At 36.0% G+C, this 27372-nt stretch overlaps 1 protein-coding gene across 1 annotated transcript in view; it reads left to right on the forward strand.

The window, feature by feature from the left end:
• Positions 1-203: 203 nt before the first annotated feature.
• Positions 204-27372, forward strand: part of ZCCHC11 (zinc finger, CCHC domain containing 11) — a 40958-nt gene continuing 13789 nt past the window's right edge. Inside the window, exons 1-19 of the mRNA XM_009702709.1 lie at positions 204-872; positions 2545-2708; positions 6220-6336; positions 8547-8724; positions 11886-11974; positions 13147-13198; positions 13999-14068; positions 15042-15168; positions 16190-16309; positions 16688-16906; positions 17055-17229; positions 19216-19958; positions 20480-20630; positions 21218-21304; positions 22942-23045; positions 23425-23482; positions 23577-23680; positions 24354-24443; positions 26278-26391. Of these exons, the coding sequence (XP_009701011.1) occupies positions 311-872; positions 2545-2708; positions 6220-6336; positions 8547-8724; positions 11886-11974; positions 13147-13198; positions 13999-14068; positions 15042-15168; positions 16190-16309; positions 16688-16906; positions 17055-17229; positions 19216-19958; positions 20480-20630; positions 21218-21304; positions 22942-23045; positions 23425-23482; positions 23577-23680; positions 24354-24443; positions 26278-26391 (3324 nt within the window). The 5' untranslated portion in view covers positions 204-310. The remainder of the gene's footprint in view (positions 873-2544; positions 2709-6219; positions 6337-8546; positions 8725-11885; positions 11975-13146; positions 13199-13998; positions 14069-15041; positions 15169-16189; positions 16310-16687; positions 16907-17054; positions 17230-19215; positions 19959-20479; positions 20631-21217; positions 21305-22941; positions 23046-23424; positions 23483-23576; positions 23681-24353; positions 24444-26277; positions 26392-27372) is intronic.

The raw sequence follows: 27372 nt of genomic DNA on the forward strand, positions 1-27372 counted from the left end.
GTTTTACTTTAATATATTGTATTATTTACAATAATAATTGTATTGTGAAAATTCACTTATGCCTGCGGGGGGAACATGCCTCCTATAATAATTTGTAGTTACACTTTTCTTTAGAGAGGTTTATTTTAATGCATTGTTTACATAGAGCTTTGATATTTCTCCTTCAGTTAAAAAATGTCTATCATTATTTCTTCAGTAGACAATCAGCTACGATCCTTGCCTGCACAGTGGATTTAAAATCAACTGCAAATTGCTGAAGAATTGCACTTCAGGTGATCTCAAGAGACAGGAGAAGCAGGTCCTCACTATAATGGAAGAGGCCAAGAGCTCAAAGAATGGAAATCATGACCCAAGGAAGTCTGTCCGTCTTGTCTGTGAGGAAGGCAAAGCAGTCAAAGTTACAAATAATCAAAATTACAAACATAATAGAAATGACAAATCTGTGAAGGATGTTGGGAGAAGTTCTCCAAGTGGGAATAGCAGCAGAAAAAGTAAACCAAATGATGTTTGTTCTGAAAAACAAGGAGAAAGTAAATCGTGCAAAGTAAATAGTTGTATTCCTGGAACTAAAGATATGGGATCAAACATTCAGGATCGAAGTCATGGAAAAGCAAAAAAAATTTCTAATTTAGCAGCAGCAGTGGAAAACCTGAAACAGACAAGAGCTCAACAAGTGGGAGAAAACTTCCCAGGCTCCCATGTTTCAGGGAATGGAGTTAGTACGGAAAGCTTAACAGCTACACAAAAAGGGAAACTGGTGTTGGAAAATCCACTGGGAGTTCATCCTTTGAAGACTAGTGTTGATCAGACTGGTGATCCTGGTAAGACTGCTTCAGATCAAAGAAAAATGGAACACAAGCCTGATGACTCCAGTGAGTATTACTCAACACTACTCTATTCAATTTTCTTCTGGTAAAATTGTTAACAATCTGAAATGAGCTTTGAAGTGTTTCTATTTGCATATTTTTGTCACATATAGTAAGTTCCTGATTGCATTTAGACAGAACATAGTATTAATACAAGCATATTACTTAGAGAATAAGAGATGATATTTAGTGTGTGTGGGTTTCAGGCAATTTTGTGAATATAGGGTCTTGGGAGGGAGGAACCATCATAATATCATTACCACTTATGGAAATGCCAGCCATTAATGCTTTTCAGAAAGATCAGAGGAAAAATCTGTGAGAAAAGTTGTGGGTTTTCCTTGTATAGGTAATGGGAAAATATTTACCTTTCTTTCTGTGATTGTTGTGCTCGTTTTAAAAATGTTTAAAATATGTTTAGGCAGATGGCTGTTTGATTTAGGGAGCTCTGGAATACGTACCATCCATCAGTGGTTATCCTTATGACTGTTCAATTCTTACATGGATTTTTCAATTTCAGAATTAAATATATGGATCAGGCTTTGTCTCACTTCAGGTTAACTCCTTAGTTCAGGATTTATCACACTTTTTCAGAATGCTTTTTTTTTTTTTTTTAAATTAAAATTCCTGTTTTAGGACGGCATGCCAGTGCAGACCTTCTATTTGAAGTATTTCCCACTATTGCAACAGCTACAGCAGTTGCTTTTATGGAAATACTAGGAAAATATTAAAGTGCATATTTTTTTAGCTATCTTAATAAAATTTAAGAGGAAAAACAAGTTGAAATGGCAGCATCCTGTGATCCGTCAGCTCTTTGTAGACCACCATCATGTACTATAGTGACCATCTGTCACTGAGAAACCAGGACTTGAAAACTTGCTCAGTTTTGATTTCTAGCTAGTCTGAGGGCATAGATCTGATTTGAAGAGAAGGAAAAAAACCAAAACAAAAAAACCCATAAGACACAGATAATCCTCACTTTGGCTGATATAAAACCTACTGGAATAATTTAAGATGTAGATGTTTGTGCAGATTAGTGGACTATGAACAATTCATAGGCATCTGGAGGAACTGGCCTTTCGGAATTGACCTGTGGGTTTGTGAGTAGCAGCGTTCCAGAACTCTGTGGTTGCTATATGTGGGCGGCAACGTGTCACTGTGTGTTTAGATGTAACTCCAGCAGCCTTCTAAATCAAGGCCTTGAAATGCCTGATGACTGGCTCTGTACGCTCGTTTGGGTGAATGTCTTTAAGGCAGTTCTATGACTGTTTCCTTAACAAAATGTGTTGTCTAAAATATTTTAAGCCTAATATTGCTCGTCTCTATTATAGTAGAGCATCAGGATCTCGCATACTCTGCATAGCAAAAAATCTCTTTCTTGCCTTGAAGAACTTAAGAGAGACTGTGAAGTTGTGACTGAAACACAAAATGAATCTACCATTTTTTTTCCCACTACCCTCTTAATAGTAGACTAGTCTCTGCAATCTCTCCAGAATACTAGTTAACATACTGGAAAGATGCTAATGTCTACGGTGATTTTGGCCAGCCTTTGGACAAAAAACCGGAATGTAGCTCTAATTTGTGTCCACCTCCTTAGCGAGATGCTCTCAACTGCTCTGTATGCTAACTTTCTTTCCTCTGCTTAAGTTACTCTGAAGGAAATAACTGTTTCTCTCTCTAGGTAAAGTAAAGAATTCTGAATCAACTAAAGAACATACTTTGGAAGCTGATTATTTGGAAAACACTGCTGTTATTGATGAATCTAATCTGACAGCTGAACAGCAACTAGGATTGAAACAAGCTGAAGAACGTCTGGAAAGAGATTATATCTCCCGACTTGAAAAAGTAGGTTGAGTTATTTATCAGATAAAAAAGAAAATAGGTGTCTTCTTTCATTATTATCACCATATTTCTGGTTGGGTGGTGTTTCTACTAGAGCGTGTTACCACTGTTTCTTTGTTATAATGAATCCCTTTAGTGATCTAAGATATCCTTAGTAGTTGACTAGTCATTTATCGTGGCAGATGATATGGATTGGAAACTTAGTGTTCCTTTTGTGACACATGTAGCCTTTGTAGAACAGTATTTTTTAATTCTGCAGACCTAAAGGTTTACAGTTCCATTACTTACCTAAGATTTTCTAGAATGTCTGGTTACCTGGAAACTCAGAGCACAGAATCAAAGGGACCCTTGTACTATCTTCAGTATATTTGCCTTCCACCAGTCCAAGTCACCTGTATTGAAGATGACTGCTTAAAAATGTTCATCTAAACTGTTCTCAATATCCAGTGAAACAAATTTCGAAGTCAGCATAGGTAACCCGGAAGTTTTTCTTAACGTCTAATGTAAGCGTCTCTTGTAGCATTTTAATCCCTCATATATTGCCCTTGGAAAGTATCCGTAAGTTTATTACTTTTTTCTGAAACTTTCTACATATTTGAAGATCATTACCATTCCTGCAGTCTTACCTTCTTTAGACTCATTTTGTTCTTCGGTCTTAGGGTTTTTTTTAGTTACTGGTTCATTCTCATTGCTTTTCTGTAGACATCCACTATGTAACTGGTATCCAAAGCTGGACATGCAATTTCAGCTGATGTCTTACATATAAAGAGGAAAGCTGACTTCATCTGTCTGAAATACAGCATTTGTGTTTAGAATCTCTGCTTTTTTAGCAGCAATAGGACGTTGGCTTGTAGTTTGACCAGCAGTGATCCCCGTATCATTTTCTTAAGAAATGCCCAATCAGGTGTTCCCAGCCCTGTATTGTTTGCAGCTGATAATACCTAAGGAGGAAAGATACTTTGCTTTAATATTATTTAATTGCAGCTTATGTATTCTATTTCTCTAATTTGTTGTGATTACTGAATTTTTGTCACTTTACGTATTCTGTAACGTCTCCTAACTTGATGTCTTTCACATTTCTAGTCAGCACACCCTCTATAACATTTCCTAAGTCTTCCAACAAAAATATGAAAGTTTCTGACCCCAGATGGACCCCTCTTGAAAAATACTTGGCACGTGCTTTTAAACTGGTGGTGAACCGGTCTAGGTGTGTGTGCTCTGAGAACAGTTTTCTGAGCAGTCTTGCTCCCATCTTACTCTTCTTTATTTAGATAGTATTCATGATCTCCTTTTGAGACTGATACTATGACAAGTGACAACAACTTTGTAAAATTCAAGATACAACATCTGCTGCTGCTTCTTCAAGCCCTATGATTTTATCTTTAAAAAAGCAACCCTAAAATTGGTTTAGTACAATTTGTTTATAGCAGATCAGTTTGTCGCCTATGACATATTTTTTTTTCTATATGCTTATTAATAATTTATTGCAGTATTTTTCTGGATGCTAATTCTAACTGGGCTCTTAATTCCTTGGCTCATCTTCTTTAGCTTTTTAAAGATATTCTAAGTTTCTTTTTCCTTGTGACCTAGAACCTTCCCATTCTCTGAGAGTTCTTTAAAATACAACTGGCTCTGAGATGAATTGGCTCCCTGAATATCCAAGCACAAGTTTCACGAGGCCTGGCTTGTTTGGATGCATCTATCCTACTCAAGCTGTAGTCTGTAGCTTTTTTGGTCTTGCTATTTTGAGTTCTTGCCCCTTTCATTGGTGTTAAGCATAGCTAGGTGATTAAAAAAGGCTTTACAATAGAGGCAAAATAAAAGGCATTACCTCATTCAACCTTTCTGGCAACATCTGTTGACATAATACTGCAGATCAGTATTGTAAAGAAATACCCAATTTTTAAAAGTATTGTTATTGCTGATATTCATTCCGTTTTGGAAGAGTGGTAAAATACTTTTGGTCTATTTCAGTCATCAGGTATTGAATACTTGAATCTTCTGAGCTAGTCAAGTGTAACTGTCTATAAGTTGTTTTCCAAATGGATGTTTAATTTCATCTTACTAGGTATCTGTCTCATGGAAAATAAGGATTAAGAGAATTAGTAATATAAGCATAGTGACCATGTTATTTTAAATTGATATTTACTCTGCAGTTGGACAGTATCAGACCTTCCCTCCCCCCCCAGCAAAAGATCAAACTCAGTAAGTGGAAAAACTTGCCTGAATTTAGCAGTGGTTTAGGTTTCCATATAGTAAGTCAAATTTGTTTAACTGATCTGTAGTCCACCTTAGTGTCTTAAAATGGTGTTCTCTGTTCATTCATTGTTATGTCACTGTTTAAACATCTGGTGTTTTCAGTATACTTTTCAGTTTTAGTAAATACAGATGTATTAGAATTAGGATGAAAACCGTAGGTAGGGGTTTTTTCTCTCCCAGTTACAACAGTTACTGGAAAAACGCTAACAAGTCTGGAGGAAAACTAAGGCTTTTTGTTGGGGCACTTTTGTCTTTGTAGAGAGCATATCAAAAGGTTTCCAATCTCTATAGCTGTGTTTGATTACAGCAAGAAAATACAACTGCAGGATGAGACAGATTGAAGTAGAGTATTTGTAAACAACCCCTCATTTTTGCAGAGGTGGTCCCTTCTGCCATTTAGTCGAGTAGTTCTCAGTGGTTTCCTGGTTGAATAAACTCCACAGTATCCTCTCTTGGACTCTAGGAAAATAGTGTTTTGGCTTCCCCCCCTCCATCATCTCCTGAGGCTTGGCTGCTTCCTGCAGACTCGCAGGAGTCTCCCAGGTGGCAGCTCTCCATTTCTGTACTCCTTCTCTCCCAACCTGGCTGTACAAAAAAGTCGCTTGTTCTGCATGTTTCTCCAATTCTGAGCATCCCAAATTACTCATCAAAATGGAGTAATCTTACCTCTTGTCAGAGGATCCCACCTTATCCGAAGTATAGTCATTAGTAAGTCAGAAACTGGCTATCTTCCTTCTTGCTGGCCAGCCGCACCCTTTTTAATAGAACAAAAAATGCAATACTTGCACAGTATGCTGTGAGTATGCTAGCCAAACACCACCACCATCTGTCATAACACGTATAGTAGATAATATGATGAATACTTCCCATTTTCTCATCAGAGAAAGGAGGATAGATGCTGAGATTTAATAAATCCATAGTTATTAAAAGCTTGAGCTGACAAGGGAATAGCTTACTGGCCTTTAGGTCAGCCTTGAGAGGCATAAACTCTTCAGTCTTAATCTTACCTCACTAAAATTTACTGAGAAATGTAATATTCAAGTCATCTCACTTCCTTTCCTCACTTTCCCCGCTTGTCATATGAGTAAAAATCCATTTCTGATGTGTTTTTTGAAGATTACTTAATGTTTGCAAAGCACCTTGACATTACAAGTGTTACATAATTGTTAAATACAATTTATTATTCAAAGAATTGAGTGTTTCAGACGCTATTGACAGAAACATTTTCTTTTAATCTATGGCTATTTTTCCTCAGCGCTCCCCGGAATACACCAACTGTCAGTATCTATGCAAGCTCTGCTTAGTTCATATTGAAAATATCCAGGGAGCTCACAAGCATATTAAAGAAAAACGTCATAAGAAAAATATAATGGTAAGTTAACAAATAAAATTTTGACTAATTTTTTTTAGTTTCTCTCCCCCCCCCCTCCTTTTTTTTTTTTTTCTTTTTTTTTGTAAGATGTTTTTTTTCTTTTTTTTGTTGTTGTTGTGTGGTATTTTTTCTTTGATCACCTTCATTTAGGTGAAAGTTTGTGTGCTGAGCAGAGATCTGCTAATTTCTGTTGCTCATTTTCTGTTTGAGAGGAAGAGCTTGATGATCTGTCCAGGCAGAGAGGAAAGAACGTTAGTGTCTCTGAGTAGTGGGCAGTTCATCATACTTTTAGTAACGGAATGCAAGGTGACTTACGTGGGAAACATATTCAGTTATTCTGTTTCTTCCAAAAATAATATTGCTGGTAGCAAGACCTCCAGGGACTGGAGGTGGGGTTGAGGATGGTTTTTTTTTCTTTTTTTTTTCCTCTTTTGTCCGACTGGTGAAGTTTTTATCTACATCCTTTCTGTGATTGGTGAGCTCAGTGGATAGTATGTCTAGACTAAAAAAAGAGAGCTAAAGCAGGAAGGGATTCGGTTCCCGGGTCACTCATCATCTCACTGGGTTTATGTATGTATTTAATAGGAAAAATAGTTCTAAGGCTTTCAAAGAGAAAAACAATTTCCTTACCAGATACCACGGTGTTACTGTTTACTTTGCTTTAAAGAACTGTTACGTGCATGAAATCCAATAAAAGGCACACAGATTTTCTTGCCAACCCATTTTTGTAAATGTTGATGAAGAACTACAAATTTCCCAGTATGTAGGATTTTATGATTCAGATGGTTAAGATTACTTTTCCTACAACTATTCTCCAAAATTCAGTCCATTACTTAACTCCTGTTTCCATGTATTTCTTACCATTCTTCTGTTTGTACTTAATGCTCTAATTCTATTGTATATGCAAGCCATCACCTGGAAAACTCTGAATGCTGTAAATCCATTACATCTCAGAAAGTAACGTGTTGGTATTATGTTCAGTTATTACTCATTTGTAAAGGATTCTAGTTCTCTTGCTATCTGCTAAATTACATAATGGAAAAAAAAATTAATAGAATAGGCAACAAACCAGCACCGTGTTTCACGTGGAAACATTTTTATACCATGGTTTTCATCTGGGCATGGAGATAAGAGTTGAGGAATGAGGTTTCTTGACCACTGAGTGGAAATGCTAGAGGACAGGGAGCAGTTTTGTTTTTTAACACTTGTCTTCAAATAGCTTTATGTTGTGTACTACATTACAGACATAAGAGGTATGTAACTGTCTAAATGTTACTTCATAAAATATACCTATTTACAATTTTAACTATGACATACATGTCTATCAAATAAGCCTAGCAGCAGCTGTGGCTTCCCCACTCAAGAAAAACCCTGAAGCAGTGACATTAAAAAAAGCACGGCCCTTTAAAAATGCATATATTCTTACTTATGGTAAATTTGTTCAAATAAGAACAGAAGAGTTGAGAGATGCAGCCTAGAACTAACCAAACACTTTCATACTGGACTGTGTTTTCTTAATGCATAATTATTTTCTGGTTATTATGTATTTCTGTTGTTAGTCACGTATTTCATTTGGTTGATGAATTTGTGAAACAAGTGGTGGTTGTGCTTACTCCCAAATGACTCAATGCATCTGACATATTTCTTGCTGTTGGATTAACTTGATTATAATTTGATGCACTAAAAATAGCACTTTCCGGCACCAGCTGTTTAGGCAGCACTGAGACTCAACTTACCAAAATTTCTTGGAGCTAGGAATGCTTTTTCTGCCTCTGATATTGTTCCTTCAAGTACAATCCACTCTGAAAAAAATCTGTGTGACTCCACAAAAACTTTCTCGGCTCAGTTACTTTTATTATGTAGGAACAATTACGACTTTTCATTTCCTTGGATAAATTCTGTTTCTGAACTGTCAGAAAATGTGATTCAGGAATGTAACACAGCAGATTTCCTCCCCAGTTGCCAGCTGTGAAACGACGTGTTCTGTTTTAAACATTGAGCATCTACTGTCATTTCTGTGAAGCCACACTATTACATTTGCCAGTTAGGCCGGGCAAAGTTGCTGCCTTTGAAAGTGTTTGGTCAGGGCACCATGTAAATAGAAGAACACAAACAGCAAACAGTACATTCTAATACCATGCAATACTATGAGATAACCTTTTTCTCTTAAAATACCAGTTTTTTACTTTTATCATCCAACAATTATTCAGGAGAAACAAGAAGAAAATGAGCTGCGTGCCCTCCCACCCCCCTCTACTGCACAGTTGGCTGCTCTGAGTTTTACACTCATTGAGGCAGCAAATGAACAAGGCATATCAGATGATGACTTCAGAATTCGTCAAGAAATTGTAAACGAGATGGAGAAAATTATTCAACAGCCCTTACCAGGTATTCATAGTATTCTCCATTTTCTTTAGGTGAAAATTTTTCTTTTTCTTTCATTTTACGCAGATCTTGATACCTTAATTAATGGTGAATTAATGCATTTGGGGTTAAATTATCTTTATATTATACAATTTTACTATATACAGGCATTTTAATACAGATTAGCAGTTGATGTAAAAGGCACTAACAAACCTACAAAAAGTGGAAAATATGACTCTGCTTATTTTTGCTTCTTTCTGGTATGTGTTTATTGAAGCTATTGGTCCTCTTTGAAGTGATGATTTCTGATGAAGATTGGAAATTTCCAGGGCATAAAATATTTCCTTCCTGGTCGTGTTTAAAGCCTCAGTCACTGAGGATCTCCCTCAGGCTGTAGTCCTACAGACCTTTCCACCTATACCTTAGCTAGCATTACTGAACATCTGTGACTGTTACAGTAGGGATTTTTTTTTTTTTCAAGTGTACTTAACTAAACTAATATAAATGTAGCAAGAGGGGAAAATGAGGAGTTTGAAATGTATTTTTTTTCCTACCAGTTCTTCAGTTGTTTATAATATCTTTTAGGGCAGATAAAAGTTGCATGAGGCAATTTTTTTTTTGAAGCATAGTTTTAGGAAAAAAAAAAAATTAGACCTCAGCTGTGAGTGATTTTTGGTAAGCATCTGAGACATTTTCAGTACTTAATTGTAATCTGAAAAACCTGCAGGTGCTAATCAGTAACTGTTCATTAAAACTAGTTATTAAAATCAACAAGGGTTATTGTTTCACAGGTATTTCTTCCCATGTGTATTTATGGCTAATGGATCCTAAAATGAGGAGGGATGTACTTTGAGGTCAGCTACAGCTTCCCAAAGTCTCTTGAATTGTCTTAAATAGGTCAAAATGTTACATTTACTTAACCACATGTAAATATCATACCTCATCTACCTTTTTCTTGTTTGAGTGCTTTATGTTGATTAAAAATAAGAATAATTAAAAAAAAATGTGGTTAGTCCCCATGCTCAGTCCTGTTTTTTTTGCTTCAGTGGATCAGTAAAGTTAAGTGCATTATTAAAGTTCCTAAAAACTGTCTGGATAAGTTGAATGGTAGTCTTCCCCCCTGCTCCCCCTTCAGAAGTACAGTATCTTACTTCAACAGGACATGTTAAACATTCAAATCCAATTTGTACTGCTGTTGGAAAATAAAATTATATAAATAATATAACAGTAAGATAATCTTTGACTTTTGCTTCTTTGCACTGATTTCCCGTTATCTCCTATAGTTAATAGACTGGGAGTTTGAGAGCTGATTTTTTTGGAGCTACAGTAATGTTGACATTATGTTAACAATGGTTTATTTTTCAGTGAATCTGAACAGAAGAAAGTATTAATTTCATTGACCAAAAATAAGTTTCCATGCTTTTGATTTCATCTGTATTGAAACTGGCTTGATATTCTATACTGTCCTGTTATTTTAGAAATACCTTCTTTTTTCCCTTTGCTCTATAAAAATACAGTAGTAAGAAAGATTTTGTTTGCTGCAGGATGAACAACTTTAGTTTTAGTAGCTATATTAAATATGTGCTTAAACATAAGGTGCTGAATAGAAGAGGGACTTGCAGGGTGGAGGTGTGCTCATCTGTTTGCTCTATAATGTTCCCATATGTGGCTCCTAGTGAAGACTTCTGTTCTAACACGCTATTCAGTTTTCCACTGGTAGTCTACTAGCATAAGGAAATTACTACTTTTACATGAATACTCATGAAAATTACTATGTTAGTGTTACACAGCTGGCTGATTTGTTTGGACTGATAAGCTGATGTGGAGGTATAGTAGTAGTGGAGGGGGAGTCTGTAGTAGTAAATGACGATTTGTTATTCCCCTTTTCAAAGCCCTCTGTGTTTTAGTGAATGTGTTTTCCTAAGTTGTAAATAGGGAAAAAATTAATTCATGCACAATGTAGAAAACATGGGATGTTCTGGCATGATTTTCTTTTGAGTGCACATTAGAACTATGCAAAAATTCTTACTGCTATGAAAAACCATTGGAAATAATTGCAATTATTATTATTAACCATACAGAGATTAATTTTGAGAGGGCTAGTTTATACGTATTGGGAAAAGGAGAAAGGTTTGTTTGAAGCTGTGTATGTGTTAAGATTTATTTTCTGTTTTTTCTGAATTATTTTGTTGTGGTTCTGTTTGAGAGAGTTCGGTCAGGACACAAATAAGGGTGCTAAGAAAAAATACAAGAAAATTCCTCTTCACTGTGAGGCTGTTTGAACACTGGCACATGTTCCTTGGAGAGGTTGCAGACTCTCCATCCTTGGAGATTTTCAAAACCCAACCAGACATGGTTCTGGGCAACCTGCTCTAGGTGACCCTGCTTGAACAGGGCATGGCATTTGGAAGGGACTGAGAATAGTCTTATTTTTCAGCTGACAGAAATGTGTCAGAGCCCTAATATATATTACAGGAAGGTTTTAATCTACAAAAATTAAATAATGAAATGGGATAAATTATTGTTTATGGAATGGAAAGACATTTCTCATGATATTGTTACTGAATTGTTACTTTCTAATTAGTTTAGCTCTATTGTACATCTTTGCAGGTAAGGAACTATATTAATTACAAAACCACTAAATGGATACTGTACTTTGTGTCTTGGATTGTATTGAAATTATGTTTTATATGCATGTGTTGTAATGAATTGTGCATAGGAACTTGCTAATGAGATTAACATATTATAGCACATATTAAAAAAAATTTGACAAAAGCGTCTGAGGCAACAAAGAATTTTATAATTGGCTAACTGCTGCAGTAAAATCAAGCTGTAGTTAACAAAAACTGTTAAATAAATTCCTGCACTGAGATGGTGATAGTTGTTACTATTTTATATTTAATTCTGTATTAAGAACAAACAAAATTAAAGCTGCATTGCAAAAATACTTTAAAACAGCTTGAAAAATTTTGGACGTTGGTAATTACGCTATTTGAATTATCCGTTTTCCTGTGATGTGGTGTTATGGAAATGTCTAGCCTTCACAGGAGTGAGAAAGTCGTTCAGTATTCATTAATCTGGGAGTACCACTTGGGAGGTACAGTATCTAAAGCAAGATATGCGTCATCCATTAAAGAATAATCTATTTACTAGCTGTTAAATAATTATGTTTCTCTCTGTTCCAGACTGTTCACTGAGGATGTATGGCTCCTGTTTAACTAGATTCGCTTTTAAGACCAGCGATGTTAACATCGATATCAAATTCCCCCCTAAGGTGTGTAGATACTATCTTGTATTAACTAAGACTGTTTTTTAAATCAAGGCCATCAACATTTAGTTCTGCTCCATTGCCTTCATCTTCTATTGGGGTAGCAGAAAGCATATAATCTTTGATTTGGTGTCAGGTGTGCTATGAATCAAGTGGATAAAGTTTTCATTGCTTATTAGATAACTTAATTCTGTTTTTTTTAACAATCATGCTAGCCTTTTTTTGAAATATTTTGAGTGAGCATTGAAGCAATGTGGAAATAGTTGGCTCTGGATAAATGTGCTTTTATGTGCTCGTGATTCAGACAGTAAAATCTTGTAGGTCTTTATTTCCCCCCCTTTTTAAAGGTGGGACTAAAAGTGACAGTTTTCCTTTTATGTTTTAGTCACTTGCAAGTATATGTCACATCCCAGTGTACTGTAGCACAAAATTCCTGCAGAGCAGTATGACTTACCTTAAACATTGAAGTTGTTGGTTCATGTTTAGGTTGTGATATTAGCAGCACAGTCTTTTTAGAGGCACAACTGCTGAACTTGCTCTTTTTTTTGACTGTATGTGTTACAGCGGAATTCAAGATACCCGTTTTGAGTACAGACTTACACATAGCATTTTGAAATGAATGTCCGGTTAGGAAGCAGAACTGAGCCATTTTTCAGGCAGTCGCATGTGGAGTGTACCATGTCACTTTTTCACAAAGATTCAAAGGTGGTGCTAATTTTTAGCTTTTCTTTGAACTATCTATGATTTACCTTTGAAACCATTTAAGTTGATTTCTGGGGAGAAAAGAAAACACATAGAAAATTATAACCTTTAAAATCCCTTGGGAAAGTACTGACATGGAATTCTTGACTGTTGTGCATTTCTAGTGGCATATGTTGACATTGAAATTGTTGAATATATGGCAAGTTTTTTGTTTTAACTTTATGGAGTCTGTTAATACAGTACTAGAACAGAAGTATTAACAAAAAAAGATAAAAGAAAACTGGCTAATATGTTTACTAGTACCTGTTTTCATGGTGCAGACAGATACAGTTAACTTTTTTCATTAATACTGACACATAATTTCATTTTTATGAAAGAATATAGTGTTACTAGTTGTGCAAACTAAGTAGTGTAAAAGCGTAGAATAAAATAGGTTAGTTTGAATAATGTAACCTGCTCTATTTTTGTCATTTTAGATGAGTCAACCGGATGTTCTGATACAAGTGCTTGAAATTTTGAAGAACAGTGGTAAGTTTTAGTTGCATCTTATTTCTGTTTAATTAACATTCCAACTGCTGTTCAGTTATTTTTATGCTTAATTTTTCTGTAAACTTACTTTGGTTGAAAACTAATCCATTTTTGTATCTGAGCTATTTTTATGAATGTGATAGTGTGAGCAAGAGATGGGAATCTGCAGCAGGGGAATGGCAGCCCAGGTGGTCCAGATTGCCAGAATTCATGGTAATAGTGTCGGATGCCAGGTCAAAAAGTATTTAACTTTGTAGGAGAAATTCTAAGCAGTAAACTCAAAAGCCTCTTTCCACTTGTGTATGAACATCAGTGAGAACTATTATAAGATGTCTGATACTTCCAGCCTCCTTGTTCTGTCAGGAAGTCATCTAAACCTGTAATCTACACATCTTGAACCAAGTGACATGAGTAACATTGCGTTTTTGATCCTTCAGGAAATTTTGACAGTTCAGCTCCATAAGTAGTTCTCAGACTGTCCTGATGGTTTGTCAGAGATTCAACTTTGTGTCTTTCAAATGTTGTAGAGACAGAACGGTTCTAGAAGAGATACCAGCCTGGTTTTCTGCAAGGGTTTTTTGGTGTTTTGTTTTGGTTTTTTTTTCTGCTGGCTATGTGATACCGGTGGTAAGCATCAAAAGTAACCAGAAAATATTGCTTACTGGTTAGCTACGCAGCTCATAATTTGAGTTGTTCTGTAAAAGCATCGTATAAATGTAATAGTTTTAAAGACACAATTGGGAAAATTATAAAAGACTTTCATACAGAATGTTTTTGTTTTTTTTTTCCTCCTTGCTTAGCTGTCTACTCAGATGTGGAGTCAGATTTCCATGCCAAAGTTCCTGTTGTCTTTTGCAAAGATGTTAAAAGGTACATATCATTGAAATGGATTTTTAATGAGATACCAGTTTCTACTATGCTTGTTCATAGCGACTGCTTGCCTGTACTCCTGACAAGAGGTATTACTGTAACATTTAGCTAACATTCATGTTAAAGGGGGATTGCTCATGCACAAAAATACAATCTAGAAAGAAAGCTTAGCTTTGTTTTTGTGCTTCATAGAGCTCATTAGTTGTAGGAGTTTGAAAATACCAGTTCTACTTTTAGTTAAATAGGAGAAAAGTGGAAGGGTTTTCCGTTGATACTTAAAATTTCTGCCACCAGTTTAATCCAAGGCTTTAAAAACATTTTATAAGATACACATTGCCAGAAAGGACACATCATCTGACAGTTTCAGTAAAATTCTAAGAAGTAGCAACCTCCAAAATGAAACATGATTGCTGTCTGATGTCCATGTTGCTTTGGCTAGAGGTATGGGATTGAAACTCTGGGAAGTAAATGCAACAAGGGTGGGCCTATCTTTTCCTGAGTTTGTAGATTATATAAATGCCTTGTAAGTACTAAGAGAATAGAAATAATTATTCTAAGAAGCAAAATGAAAGTTTTTAGAGAAGCTGTTTTGTGGACTTACCAATTCTCAATATGCAACAGGCCTGGAGTTGTTACTTATTTATTTGGTATGTGGAAGATACACATGGAGTTTAAGTTGCATAAGATTGCACAATTAAGCAATGGCAGAACTCAGCGAATTCTTAATGCTGTTTTATGTTTTTAGCTGTAATGAACTTCTCTAAGTTCTAGATCCAACTGATAAGTTAATAATAAAGAAAATGTGATTGTATTCTGTAGCTTTTGTTTAAAAAGTTCAGCCTCTTACATAGAGAGACACTGATGCATGTTTTTATTATGGTGGATATGATGCCCCACCTCCCCCCTGCCCCAAGCATCGTATGTGTACACAAGGCAATAACTCTTTTTATCTGTTTTACATTTGTAATTACAGTGGTTTGACGTGTAAAGTAAGTGCTAGAAATGATGTGGCTTGCCTTACAACTGACCTGCTGGCTGCACTTGGTAAACTGGAGCCTGTCCTTATTCCTTTGGTTTTGGCTTTCCGCTACTGGGCTAGAGTAAGTTTATAAATACTGAGGATAATTAAATATGTTTATTTCCTCTTTTTAAGTACTGCGTACAATGTAATATATAATATACCATGAATAAATTTGTAGCAAAGAACTTCATGCCACTAGTTCACCTCTTGTCTTAACAGACCAGAATGAGGCTGAAGATTTTGGTGTGAAACTGTAAATACACATGAAACCTCCACTATTCTGTTAGCAAGCTATTATGCAAAAACTTAAAACTAGTTAGTTGATCCTTGAAAACCAGCTCAGCAGAGCAATCGAGTCTTGCAAACTTTCTGCTATTGGGGTCACATTGAAAAAAGTTAACTTGTTCATAAAAGGGTCTGTTGTCATACCCTGCTGTACTTTTTACAGACGTCAATGGTGATCATGGGAACCAAGTTCTAGCATTCACAGCCAGCGTTTAACTGTCTTGTAATTCAGTCCTGAAGTTGCTGTCAGGCCATGCTTGACTTGTATTGTCTTGGTTTTATTGAAAAATCAGTTGCATGGTATTGTTGTTGCATGGTTTAGCAAGGTGTTTTTACAAAAATACCTGTTCTACAACATATAAGTAGCAGCAATAAAAAGTACAAAGAACTATTCAAAGTCCAATACACTTACTACATTTCTCTTGAGTTCCCATAAAAGACATCAATATCAGATTACAGCTGGATGCATAGAATCCCCATCTCCATACATGAGATCTCACACAGCAACAGATATCTTAATAGTTGACTGAAATTCTAGATAGGAACATAAATGTGTCCCACCATCACAAAATGTGATGAAACTGAAGAGAATAACATATAATAAAATAGGATAACGTAAGGCACTGTATGAATTACTATAATTTGCATTTTGTCTGTATGTGGCACGGCATAATGACTGCAGTTCCTGAGATAAAGGATTTTCTGTTTCACTCTAGTATGTATCTCACATTTCTTTAATATTTGTCCTCTTATCAGCATTTTAATTTAAAATCTATTATGTTACATCAGAAAATTAATGATTTATTCTCTTACAGCTCTGTCACATTGACTGTCAGGCTGAAGGTGGGATTCCCTCATACTCCTTTGCCTTAATGGTGATATTTTTTCTTCAACAAAGAAAACCACGTATTTTACCATCCTATTTGGGCAATTGGGTAAGTCATTTGGAACTATAGTAACCTTACTGTTAAATTGTTGACATTATTTCTGTGCTCTGCAAGGTCATAAAATGTGTAGGATTTGATTGCCTGAGAAATTTGTGAATAAAACGCATTGGTACTTAATCCTCACACAGTTGATGCCTGATGATTCTGATGACTTTTAAAAAAAGCTGCTGTAGCCTGTGCAATTGTTCATGCTGTATTTTGGAGAAAAGGCAAATATTTTCTTCTTTAATTCTCTGAATTTATTTCTCTGACATTTGTTCTTGAGGGGGAAAAATAGCCGTAATTGTCAGTGTTACCTTTGGTGAAAACTTTTGGTTGTATGTATTACACACAGTCTTGTTTCAGAGCTACTTTAATTGTTGTTAGATTGAAGGCTTTGATTCAAAGAGGCCGGATGACCACCAGCTGAAAGGTATAGAAGACGAGTTTGTACGGTGGGAGTACAAACCACCAACAAATGGTGCAGCAAAAAACTCAGTTGGAGCAGAAAATAAAACTAAGGTTGAACAACAAAAAGGTGGTGGCAAGAAGGTAACGAGCTCAGAAGTGGACAACCAAAGTAATGCAAAAGAGAAAAATGGCAATGTAAGTCATGGCTTTATTTCATTGAAAACCATATTCTATCTCTTATCGCAATTTTTTGTCTTTAAACATTAATATTGGATGGAACCAGGAAAAAAATGGGAATTTTCATTTCTTACTGTAGTTGAGCATTCTTGTCCATGTGTTTCAGTCTCTCTTAGCATTCAAAACCCCTCACCAAGTTTCACTGGGGCAACTGTGGTTAGAACTGTTGAAGTTTTACACACTGGAATTTGCTTTGGAGGAATACGTCATCAGCATACGGGTACAGGAACTCTTAACCAGAGAGAATAAAAACTGGCCTAAAAGGCGAATAGCCATTGAAGGTAGGATAATACCCTTTCCTAGTTCTGTAGTCAGACTGCATTATTATCTTTATTTACCTGATACTTTCAGGTCTGTGACAAGAAGTCTGGACAATAAATTAAATCAATAGTTGGAGGAGAAAGTAAAAATTTTGGGGTATATTTTGTCAACTGTTTAGTCTGTTTAAAGACAAATTTTCTGTTCAGTACTACTTTTTGCAACTCTGGTCCTTGAAATACAAAATGTAAATTTGTCTCACTGTTTCTTACCATTCTATTCTTATCTCCATCTGTTTCATTCTTTCTATAGCCGTTATTTGTTCGTTTTTAATAATTCTGATATTACGAATTTTCAGTGGCTCTAGCTGCACTTCCAAAACCCACAATGTATTTTGAGTGTTACCAGTTATTGGTTTGTTTCCTGTGACTCTATAACACACACTGAGCAGAGGGGTTAGCTCTCATCACAGTAAACTGGAGCAAGCCCATCAAAGTAACACACGCACACAACACTCCGCCCCAGCACCCTCCCTTGTCCCTTTCCCTGTTGGTAGTATTTCTGTAGTGTGAAAGTGAAAGTCATGTCATAGGCTATATTTCAGGGCCTGAATATCTTGCTAAAGGAAGTACGTTTTACAGGGAGTGAGACCATATGAATTTGATGATAATACATAGACTGAGTTACATGTGTTGGGGGGAGAAAGAAAGAAAATTATTTTGTCTATTACTTCTTTATAACTGGAAGACATCTTTATTTCTGTTCCTCAACTCAGAAAAATATGTAAACAGTACTTGACAGGGAAGTCAGAGCACAATGCATGGTACTTTGAATTGGCCTTAAGGATAGAGAAATTGGGTATTTGTGGAAGATTAAGAAACTATTTATGATTATATTTTTATAAAAGCATAAATAGTGACTTTTTGAACACTTTCTAGAGACATTGATGAAGTAGCTTTTTTGTAACATACATGAGATGATGGAGAGGACAAGGAGAAATAGGTCGAAGAGAATCATAAAGGCAGAGAATGAGTCACTAAAGGTATATTGAAGGACGAGTCAGTAAGGTGCAAGAAGGAAAAGGATAAAAGAGAAAAACAAGCAATGAATCGTTGAGGTACATGTTGAATAGTAGATCTCGAGATCACTCCCATGGCTTTGATTTCCTCTCCCAATTCTTTTCTTCAATCACTTTTAGCTAGAGAGTTTTAAAACTACAGTAGTGTTTATTCAGCATGTAGGAAACTAAAACCTGTAAGAAGAAAGGGCAAATTATTGAGGAAGAAACAGGAAATGATTTCAAAAACCAGATAACATTCTGCTTCTGACACCTGCTGTTGGTCTTTTTGTGTTGTTTTTGTTTGTTTGGTTTATGGTGCTTTGTTTTTAATTTTTGCCTTTCTTTTTTTTTTATGTTAAGTTTGTAACTGAAATTATGAAGTAACAGAATCTCAGTTTGATACTATCTTCCCAGGCAAACTTATAGCAACTATGCAAGTGCTCTTTTTACTTGGAAAACATGTTTGATCTAGAAATCGCTAGGAAGGACTAAGAATGAAACCTGGTGAGATTGGTTCATATAATCCTTATAACCTTAATGCTACTCTTAGAGAAATTAATTTCTTAAGGGAAATGCAAACAAATCCTTCAGTGAAGGAAAAAAGTTCAGGCAGGCCTACATTTATTTTGCCTTTGTATGTTTATTTTCATTTCTAGTTTAGAAATTGACTGTAATATAATGGTACAATATACCAGTGGTTTTCTCTTTAAATAACAGTATTTAGAATGGTATATGATAGCCAACCATTCATGGCCACATGTGTGTTGTGTTTTGTATGGAAGAAGTCCAAAAAACCTTCTGGGCCTTATGTTCTCTAAATATATCCAAATACAATTCTGGATTATAAGAGTCTTGTTTTAACTGGCATATCATAACTTGGGTATTTGAGCTGCTTTAGTGAAATGTAGAAATTAAAGATTACTAATGAAATTGTTCTTTTTCTTTCTAGATCCTTTTGCACTAAAGAGGAACGTTGCACGAAGTCTAAATAGCCAGATGGTATTTGAGTACATCCTGGAGCGATTTAGGACAGCATATAAATATTTTGCATGTCCACAAAGTAAAGATGGGATTAAATCCAAGCCAGATACCAAGAAAAAAGAAAAAGGGAAAATGAATAATAAGAAATCCACACGATCTGAAGAGCCTGTAGCCAACTGTTGCCTTCCACAAGGGGACAAAGTTGTAGATAAACAAAACATAGGAAGTGGATGTAACATACCAGAGAATGAACTTGAATGTAACGAAGTGGTAGAAGCTGTAGCCAAAAGATGTACTTCCAAGAACATAGATTCTTTGCTGTTTTCAACATTGGACTCTAGTTATGATGAAGACAAAGAAGCAGCTTTATCCCTTATTTCTAATGAATGCTGTGAATTAAAGCAAAACTCACTTAAAGAGAGGGATGATGTTGAAATTTCAGTTTGTGTAACTGAAGGTGAGCTAAGCCCCCATTGTAACTGCAGTGAACATCAGCCCTATGACACAAATTCTAGTAATGAATTTTCTGATGCTGAAAGTAGACAGAGTTTGGTAACAGAATCTTCTCAGAAGAATAAGTGCACTGGCACACCAGCTACCTCGCCCTACTGCAAAGCAATGGTGGAAGCTCATGATCTCAAAGATGAAGGCAGACTGTCTACAGAAGAAATGCATTATGTGTTTGATAAGTTTATTTTTACTTCAGGAAAGGTAAGCTGTGTATTTAAGCAGTGCTGGTTATGTATTGTTGGGCTATTGCTTTTAAATCACTAAAACTAAGAGTGGATGGATAACAGGGTTCTCCCAGTGGTTGTTTCAATCTCTGTTGTGAATGGTAGCTCTGACCTTTTTAAAGTACCTATTATTCAGGATGGGAAAACACTGAACCTGTATGCTATGTGGACTACATGGTCTGTTGCCCCCATCTTATGCAAAGCTTTCTAATTTCCACAAAAAAAAAAAAAAAACAACAATCCTGGGTTTTGTTTTGGTTGTTTGTGTTTTTTCTCCCTCTTGTCTCCTGCTTGCTTGTAGAATTTCCAGGTGCTCTTAACACACTTTGAGAACTAAATGCAGCCTGTTGAGAGGTGGTGTTCTCTTCTTTGTAGAGACTCTGTTGCTGTTCATATGTTAAATGTTCTTGATTGCATGACTTATATGGAAATGCTGGGTCTGTTGAACTTTCTTAAAAGTAAAATTGCATTTGTGCTTTCCCCCCCCCCCCGCCAAAGCCACCAACTATAGTATGCAGCATCTGCAAACGAGATGGACATTCCAAAAACGACTGTCCAGAGGATTTCAAGAAAATTGATCTAAAACCACTACCACCAATGACAGACAGATTTCGGGAAATACTTGATATAGTGTGTAAAAGATGTTTTGGTAAGATGGAAAACTGTTTATACTCCCCTGTAAACTGTGATCTGTAATCTGGAAAAAATAAAAACTGTAGGGTTAAATTACTTATTCCAGTAAATTCAGTGGGAAGAAGCTCTTCCAGGTATGCTAGACTACAAATGGATCAGTATTTCTATTTTCATATAGTCCATGATTGTGATATCAAATTCTTCTAACAGATTTGAGAAACTGATTCTATACAGGATTTTTCACTGGGTTTGTAAAATGTTACTAGTGTTCCCAGAAATTAGGCTCGGGGCACAACTAGTTTTTGTGTTTGTCAAATTCTGTGGCTTCTTTTGGAAAAAACCTCTTTTGGGTGCTGTGGTGGGTTAACCTTGGCTGGATGCCAGGTGCCCACCAAACCACTCTGTGTGAATAATTGCAGAAAAATCAGGCGTCTGAAATAAAATTCTTACAACTCTAATGATATCATAAAAAAGAAAAACAGATACTCAGGGACAGTAAATGTAACAACAAAAAAAAGGTATCCAATACTTTTAATTAGCTGAACAAGGTTTTTGAGATAGTTGAATTTACATCTGACTGTGTTTTAACTTGTTTTTACTTAGATGAATTATCCCCTCCTTTATCTGAGCAACAAAACAGAGAACAAATTCTGGCAAGTTTGGAAAGATTTATTCGAAAAGAATATAATGGTATGTAACAGTAGGTAGTGATTCTTGATAACACTTTCTTCGTTCGTGTTGTCCAGAGCATGAAGATATAATTTGTCTCATTATTGCTCATTTTTCTTGCTTAAAGCAGGGGCATCTCTTTTGCCTGTGTATGTAAAGCTATCTTGTATACTTCTAACCTGAACATCCCTCAGTGCTATTCCATGGAAATGTCCCTCGAGTGGAGGAAGAGCTGCAAGAGTTTGCAATAATGCAAATACCGGACTATTGCAGTCAGGACAAAAAGAAAGTTGGAATAGGCCCTGGCCAGTTGGCTTTGGTGTTATCTGGGTTGTGGGCCAAGTACTTTCATTGCCGAGTCACTAGTATCTTAGAAATGTCTTAGAAATCTTAATGAGTTTGTTACCTTCACATCCCCTTTATAAAATAGGCCAAAATATCTTACTGCAGTGATGGAAGTCGAGGGACAGAGATGCAAAGTGATTTTTTTTTTTTGTAGGTGGTGTAAAACAGTGCTAGAGCCAGGTACCAAACCCAGGTCTCCTGAATGCCAGCCATTGCTTTACACAGAAGGGCATCCCTTCTGCTGCAGCTGGCCTGCCATCAAGGAACTGTGAATTGCACTTTCATCCACCAGCTCTGCCGTCCACTTACTGGCAGCAGCTGAGGATTGAAACTTGTTACAGAACCTTGACAGACTTAAGAGTTCTGATTCTATTAAAGGTTAGGAAAAAGCTGTGAATAGGTGTTATGTATATGTTTTCCTAGTATTTATTTCAGTTGAACAGATAAATGTATTCAGTTAAGAAGAAATTGCTTCCTCTCAGTTACATAATTTCACTTTCCTTTACAAGAATGAAACTACATTATAATGTTGTGTTTCAAACAAAAATGTTAACAAAACAATTGTGAAAGAATGTTCCATAAAGTATATTAATCTTGAATCTTCTTGAACAGTATGTTACGGTTACAGAAACTTACTGATTGACCGAGTTTACCTAGTCACAGGAAAAATATGCAACCTAGATTAGCTATGGCTGGAACCAGAAATACTGTTTGGACTACCTTAAGAGTAGCTCTGTCTTGTCTGTGGGGTAAAGCTGTACTGGTGACTGGGTTTGCACATTGTTTTCACAGAATTGATTTGGTTGGAAGAGACCTCTGGGATCATTGAGTCCAACCTTTGCCCTGACACCACCTTGTCAACTAGACCATGGCACTAAGTGCCACGTCCAGTCTTTACTTAAAGACCTCCAGGGAAGGTGACTCCACCACCTCCCTGGGCACCCATTCCAATGCCTAAATTTTTCATTTATTTAAAATTTTGATTTATTTAAAACAGGAAAGTGCCGTCACATACCACAAAACGTTGCACCACATTTAGAGATGTCATTTAATGGTTATAGTAACTCTATAACATACCTCACTCATAGAAATTACATGGGCTTTATGCTGCTTTACTTTCTTTAAATAGTTTTTAAAGTATTGTGCTTCCTCCTTTATCAAAGGTGAAGTTTTAGATGTGACATTGTAAGCTCTCTCTTAAAGCTCATTTTTTATGGGCACCTACACATCTCAGTTAAACGATATTCCATAGTAAGCACTTACCATTCAACTGTAAAAGAATTTATCTTTCTTTGGTCTACTCTTTTGATCAGACAAAGCCAGACTTTGCTTGTTTGGCTCTTCAAAGAATGGATTTGGATTTCGGGACAGTGATCTAGATATCTGCATGACATTGGAAGGCCATGAAAATGCAGAGGTAAGAGTTTTCAAATTGATAACATTTACTACTTTAAATTCAAGAATTCTTTAAGGTTTTTTAATTCAGTTAAGATTTCTTAGATTTCGGAAAAGGCAGGATTTTGCTAGTAGCACATTGGCTTGTTGCATCCTGCACAGTTGAAGCACATACAGCCTATTTTACTTTTAATGCCCTGTAGACGCACATTTAGTGTACTGTAGATGTCCATATAGAGAATACGAGTCACCAGTTTATGTAAATCCATGTGCTGGCTTATTGCTTACTGCTTTTTGTAGGTAGACTTTTCCTCTATGAAATATATGTTTGATAGTAAATATGCTTGTTGGGATAGGATCCATGTTTTAATGTCTGAAGTTGTGATATTTGTTTTTCCTAGAAATTAAACTGTAAAGAAATAATAGAAGGTTTGGCAAAAGTTCTTAAGAAGCATCCAGGTAGGTGTTTTAAAGTATTATTTGTTTTGTATTTACATTTACTATATATGTAGTTAATGGAAATGTTTTATGTACTAAAGTGTTACTTCCCCAGGTTTGAGAAACATCTTGCCTATAACAACAGCCAAAGTGCCTATAGTAAAATTTGAACACAGACGAAGTGGCTTGGAAGGAGATATCAGTTTATACAATACACTGGTAAGCATCTATTTGTGTTTAGTTTGTGGTCAAAGAAAACTTTTTAATTCATTGTGACTCACTGAAATAATCATTTGAGGGAATAATTGTGAAAATAGAATTAAAATACTTTTGTGTGTTTGGGTTGTTTTTTCTACATTACTTAAATTCAGTGGCCCACACCTTCAGCCCAACCCAAGTAGCTGTATAACCTGATGACAGAGCAGCATCATGGCAAACAAAACATTTTTGTGAATGCTTCTGAAAAGCTGTTAGTGTCCCATTCACCATGGCCTTTCTGCCGTCATGAATAGTACATCTCATCCCAGCTTACATCTAGCACAATGAAATTGCACAATTTCTTATGTAATGGGCTCACATTCACCTGTGAAGAAGATGCAATTTGTGGAATTTGTTCCAATATGAGTCTTCTTACAGACTTACTTCTTTGCTGGTGTTTTCCAAGGTTCTTGTTGTTGTTACTGCATTAATACTGTCCTGATTACACCTTTCCATTACATTTGTGAAGGAAATGTTGCATGAATTTTACGGAACATTGCGATATTTTTGGTTTTTTTTTTTTTGCTCTCCAATTCTAATACGCATCTCCTGTGCTTGAACTGCAGACTGTACTATAATTAACCATAAATGATATTGAAACACATTTGATCTCCCCCCCCTCCCCTTTTTGCAGGCGCAGCATAACACAAGAATGCTGGCTACATATGCAGCTATTGATCCTAGAGTGCAATACCTGGGCTATACAATGAAAGTTTTTGCAAAGGTAATATAAAAAGAAGGTACTTAATTGTATAATACGGTGTTTTCTGATACAGCCAGTGAGTTTACCTTTTGCTAGTAACGACTGGAAAGGAGGTGGTAGAATGCTATTAATATGAAGTGCACTTTCTTAAGCTGACTGTACTTCATCTGATTGTGTGTGTCAGAATCAAGTTCTTTAGTCCTGGTATCTTCTGCTATCTATTGAAAGATTTCTGTCTAAGAGGAAGCTGATGAAAGGAAAACTTACCTTTTTTTTCCATTTCAAACCAGCTACAATGCAAAAAAATAAACAAACAAACACAACTGGAACAAATGGTAACTGTAAGATGTAGGGCATGTGGCTGTTCATGGGCTTCCCAAGTTTCCCTATCTAGGACCAGCTCAGAGATTACTGCAGCTTTCTTCTGGGCTACTTGCCTTGTTTTACTTACTGTAAAAGTCAGGAGTAGGTATGGGTTGATGAATGAATGCCTAAGTCTCTACTTCGTGTGCCTAGGACATACACTTGACTTTAAGAGTTTGGAGATATCAAATACCAGCTCTCCTGCGTCTTTTATTCTTATGATATTCTAACAAATATATTCTAACTGTATAGCCTTTGATTGAAACATGGTGTATTTCTTTTTATACAAGCTGCGCTATGAAATATACTCCTCAAACACATCCAGAGAAAGCTTAGTGAGACAGAGGCAAATAAAAACCAGGTTATAGGGAGTGTATCATGCTACCAGATGTTAATGTAATAAAGTGCATCAAGATGAATAAAATAACTTTGTTCCAGAATGGCATGGACATGTTCATTATACTGTCACCAAGACTAGTAATGATTTTGGGTTTTTTTGGTGTGGTCACAGTAGGGCAGAATATTGCCATGTCTATTCTGGGTCCAGATTAAAAATGCCTTGTGTGAATCTTACATTTTTTTATAGTATTGCATAATATTGTATACATTCTAAAAATCTTACTGTGAAGTTGCCAAGTTGTGGGACATACACTCTTGAATGTGTGTGTATGGGGGTGACTTCATAGCTACACAAACACTCTGTGTTTAAGCAAAATGCTTCCTCCTCTGTTTGCATTGGCAGAAAAAACAGGAGCAGCTGTCACATCTGCTGCTAATGTGAAAGTAATTTGTGAATCCCTGTTTTTTCCAGACCTAGGAGGTTAAAAATGTGTTGCTTGTTATGACACATGCTTGAAGCAAAGGGTATCTTAGAAGCAGGTGATGTAGAAAGGTTATACTGTAGTAAGATTTTCAAGCATAATAAGGTAATTCACTGATGTTTGTTTTATGCTGTGTTGTGCAGGCTGGACCATGGTTTAATTAGGTGTGTGTATGTATGCTAGCAAAATGCCAGGTATTGCCAAAGTTGCCCGTGCAACATGGAAATACATGCCTATTAATTAAGTATTAAAAAAATAGGGAGAAACCAAAGAAATACGGAATCATAGAAACAGCTCTAGTAACATGAGTTTAGGAAAATTAAATTTTATAGTATTGAAACCTGGACATCAGATTTGGAGGTTTGTTGGGATTTCTGTTTTGGGGGTTTTGATTTGGTTTTTTTCAATTTGGCACATTATAAACTAAAAAAAAAATATTTTAGCTATGAGAAGTTTTTCTGGTTTTATGTTAGTCAAACTATACTGTGAATTTGCCAGGTGGCACTTGACTCTAGAGACATTTATTTTTCAGTCTTCATAAAAGAACTTCTAGTTATGAGATTAATATGTTTTCTGTTACTGATGGGGTATCTGTTTGCTCTCTGACAAAGTTGTTAGTCTTGAAGAATAAAATGTAAATTCAGTGTTTTGTTTAAAATGTATTTTTTCAGCGCTGCGATATTGGTGATGCATCCCGTGGTAGTCTGTCTTCGTATGCCTATATTCTTATGGTTTTGTACTTTCTACAGCAGAGAAATCCACCAGTTATTCCAGTTCTTCAGGAGGTAGGTTTTCAGAAGAAGAGACTGTGAAAATAGATGCACTGTTTCTTCAAGCCAAATATGAGAAGTCTGGGCTTTTAGGATCAGGGAAATGAATGAAATGTGGGCCCCTTCTGCATTAGCAGGTTCCTAACTCCCACTTTGTTTTACTGGGTAAAACTTACCAAGAAAATTACAACAAAATCGGGAATGTGTTGGACTTAAGTTCTGCTCTTACATTTACTTTGGAATTTTGGTCTTACGATGTTTATATGCTGAACAGGATAGAAAAAAATTGGCAGGTGGTATGGAAAGAAGGGAATTGTAATTATGAGACTGTGCCAGGTGCTCTCGAGATGAGAGTTCAGCTCTTCAGTTATTGTCAGAAGCATTATTTATTGCTCAACACCATATCTGTAAGAGAAAAAATTATTTTATGATTTCATGAGGGGGGGGAAAAGATAACTGATGCTCTGGTACAACTTTAAAGGTACTATTTTACATGTGCCAGGAAACTTTGTTAAGAAAATAACGTTCTGTACCTCCATTGCACGGGTGGGGAGAATATAATTAGTCAGCTGTCTACCTCTTCCTGAATACACTCTGAAACTCCCAGGCACTTCTGAAAATTACCCATTTTTGACTTTTTAGTTGTCTACGTGCAAGAGGAAAATTGGCTTAAGCGCTGCAGTTAAGACTCAGACTTTCTTGCTGATACTTTAGTAGTGGTTGGGGGTTGTTATTTTATTGCTACCCTGAGAGTGCATTTAAGCAACAGTGGAATTTCCCCTTGGCTTTGCTAAAGTCAGAATATAATAGGAGTCATATAAAGTCTCCTTAGAGATTTTGTGGGCAGGAGGGATGTTGGAATCTTGATGAGGTAATTCAGTCATGTTTTCTTTGTTGCAAAGAACAAGTGAAAATAAAACATCCAAATAATTTGAGAGAAGTATAGCAATCATGCAAAAAGACCTTCAAACTTTTTACCAATGGGAAATTCTGCCT

Source organism: Cariama cristata, unplaced genomic scaffold (genome assembly GCF_000690535.1).
Source record: "Cariama cristata isolate BGI_N322 unplaced genomic scaffold, ASM69053v1 scaffold37716, whole genome shotgun sequence".
Taxonomy (NCBI): domain Eukaryota; kingdom Metazoa; phylum Chordata; class Aves; order Cariamiformes; family Cariamidae; genus Cariama; species Cariama cristata.